Source organism: Penaeus japonicus, unplaced genomic scaffold (genome assembly GCF_977035675.1).
Source record: "Penaeus japonicus unplaced genomic scaffold, GWHDUDI00000001_assembly GWHDUDI00000013, whole genome shotgun sequence".
Lineage (NCBI taxonomy): Eukaryota > Metazoa > Arthropoda > Malacostraca > Decapoda > Penaeidae > Penaeus > Penaeus japonicus.
The window spans coordinates 33,023,182-33,025,681 of record NW_028234415.1 but is presented as its reverse complement, the minus strand read 5'-3'; the positions used below and the strand labels follow the sequence as shown (position 1 = coordinate 33,025,681).

Sequence of the window (2,500 nt, the reverse complement as noted above, 5' to 3'; positions counted from 1 at the left end):
CCTATATTTTCTAATATATGAGAAAATTGGATAGTCACACGTTTCGTTGTTCCTCTGTTAGATGTTAAAGCCATTAAATCGAACGTTGTAATATTCTGGGCAAGTTGAAATCAAATCAAGAGTTTTACCCTTGATTGCAAGTGTTCCCAGCACTGGTCTCGAGCCTTACTTTGGCAGTCACTTCACGGAATTGAAAATCCTAGTTGGTTTATGTTGCTGCTTTCAGGCCTTTGCGATTTGTCAAAACCTTGCAGTTACCATTTTTCGAGGTGGTAATGATTTTTATTAAATAAAAACTGGTGGGTTTTGTCCGTAGACTTTCAACGGTCACCAGATAATTCCAAAACACTATGATCATTTAGAAATTAAACCCGTTGAAACTCATTATTCTGGTGTAACAGTTGCAAGTCACCATCCACAACACATTCTACATAAATTGCAGAAAGAAATAAGCAACCGACTCACAACGCCTCATCTCTCCCCCGCCCAACAGGTGACGGTGCTGATCAAGGGGCACAGCCGGTGCGGATCCCGAAGCACGTACGAAGCCTCGAGCGAGTCCCTCCCCAAGGCCTTCGTGGACGGCACCACCTGGTCCGGGGGCGCCAAGGCCAAGCCCAACGTCCAGGTGCGCGAGGCGAGTCCCGGGGAACACGTCCTCATCACGGTGTCCTACATCAACGCCACCGTCGCCGTCAGGAAGATTGGGAGGTGAGTGGCGACGGGTGGCAGGCGGAAGGATAAGGGCTGCCTGTTGGACCAGCAGCACGAGGAGGAAGTGTTCTAGTAGTAGCAGCACCTGCAGTAGTAGTAGAAAAAGTATAACAGCACCAACAGTAGTAATAGTAGTAGTAGTAGCAGTAACAGCAGCAGCAATAGCTGAAACAGCTATAATATTAGTAGTAGGAGGAGGTATAGTAGAAGCAGTAGTAGTAGTAGTAGTAGTAGTAGTAGAGCAACAGCAGCTGTAATATGAATAGTGGTAGTAGTAGTGGTGGTGATGTTAGCAATAGCAGTAGCATGTATTTATGTAGTAGTATGTATTTATGCATGCAAGTATGTATGTGGGTGTATATGTCCGTATGTATGCATGTGAATAGATAGACTGATGTTCGTCTGTGCATGTATGCATATAAGTATGCATACCTATACACACATTTACGTCTCTAAGGAGGACCACGGTAGACTTATCCCCCGCTTCCCCCAGGTACCTGACTGTGCTGGTGACGCTGCCGGAGAGTCTCTTGGACGAGCTGGAGGGCGACGGGGACGAGGTGCAACTGTGCCTCCAAGGATGCCACGCGCAGGAGAGGCTCGACCGACCGGGTGCCGCCCCCCTCTCCACAGCCGCCATGAGCAAAAGCAAGGTGGGTGGAATTGGGGAATAGGAATAAATCATAGTGGTAATAGTAATAGAAATAGCAAGGTGGGTGGAAGTCCTGCGAGGGGGTGGGAGTGAGGGGCTGCTTTTTGGGATTTTTGTGTTGGGTTGTTGGTTGGGAATGGGTATTGAGGTGAGGTTTGGGGTTTGGGGGTCCTTATATGGGATATTTAGGGGGTTGGGGTCCATATATAGGGTATTTGTGTTAGTGGTTGTATAGTGTGTTTGTCGTGGGGGTGGGTGCTTAGTCAAACTTTTTTCATTACTGGATCATCACTAACTCCTCCTGCGTCTTCCAGGCCAAGGAGCTCTGCAAGGGCTACAACGTGACGGACTACTACCTGGACTCGTGCATCTTCGACCTGATGGCGACTGGCGACACAAGCTTTTGCAAGGCAGCACAGGCAGCGCAGAAGGACCTGTGGGAGCACGACCCTGTAGGAGCTCAGAGACTCCTGCACAATTGCTCAGACCCGCCATGCATGTGGGAGCCAAGTTCGGCCTTTCTTTTGAGGTATCCCTCGCTCCTCGTCATCCTTCTTGCTCTGCTAGTGCAAGGGTAAGGAGGGAGGGAAGATGATGGAGAAAGCAGAAGAGGAGGACGGGGCAACTTGCAACATGCTTGCAATTTTGCTCCCTTGGTGTCTCTCTTGGCTACAAGGAAGGGGGCTGTGTAACTTGTATCAGGGATATTTTGTACCAAGAGAGGAACCTGAATGATTGTGGAACACGGAAGAAAAAGGGAAAAGAAAGAATGGAAACAGAAGAAAGAGTGTTTTATGAGTCAGTTCTTGACAGAGCAGCTCATTCTGATAAGCTTCAATGTTTGACAGACCTTTGAAAGAAATGATTGATGTCATAGGAAGTGGTAATGGTTTGTAGAAATATCAAGAGATTGTTTTTCATTTTCTTACAGTGATGTGATGACATAAGGAAAAGAAAAGGAAGCAGATATAACTCTTTATTGATATGTGTTTTCTCCCAGGTAGCTTTTGAGTAAAATGGAAAATGAAATGACATGGATACATCAATCCTTGAAAGTGTAGGCATGTTTGGGATCACAAAAAATGGTGATTTATATATTATTCTCACCATTTCTGATTGTATGAACAGAGGTGA

At 46.5% G+C, this 2,500-nt stretch overlaps 1 protein-coding gene across 2 annotated transcripts in view; it reads left to right on the top strand.

The window, feature by feature from the left end:
* LOC122253335 (repulsive guidance molecule A) overlaps window positions 1-2,500 on the top strand; it is a 110,920-nt gene that overhangs the window by 107,821 nt on the left and 599 nt on the right. For both annotated transcript variants that reach the window (XM_043016365.2, XM_086543460.1), the window contains 3 exons: window positions 494-711; window positions 1,208-1,367; window positions 1,681-2,500. The exon at window positions 1,681-2,500 is cut by the window's right edge and continues 599 nt beyond it. In XM_043016365.2, the coding sequence (XP_042872299.2) occupies window positions 494-711; window positions 1,208-1,367; window positions 1,681-1,944 (642 nt within the window). In that variant the 3' untranslated portion in view covers window positions 1,945-2,500. The remainder of the gene's footprint in view (window positions 1-493; window positions 712-1,207; window positions 1,368-1,680) is intronic.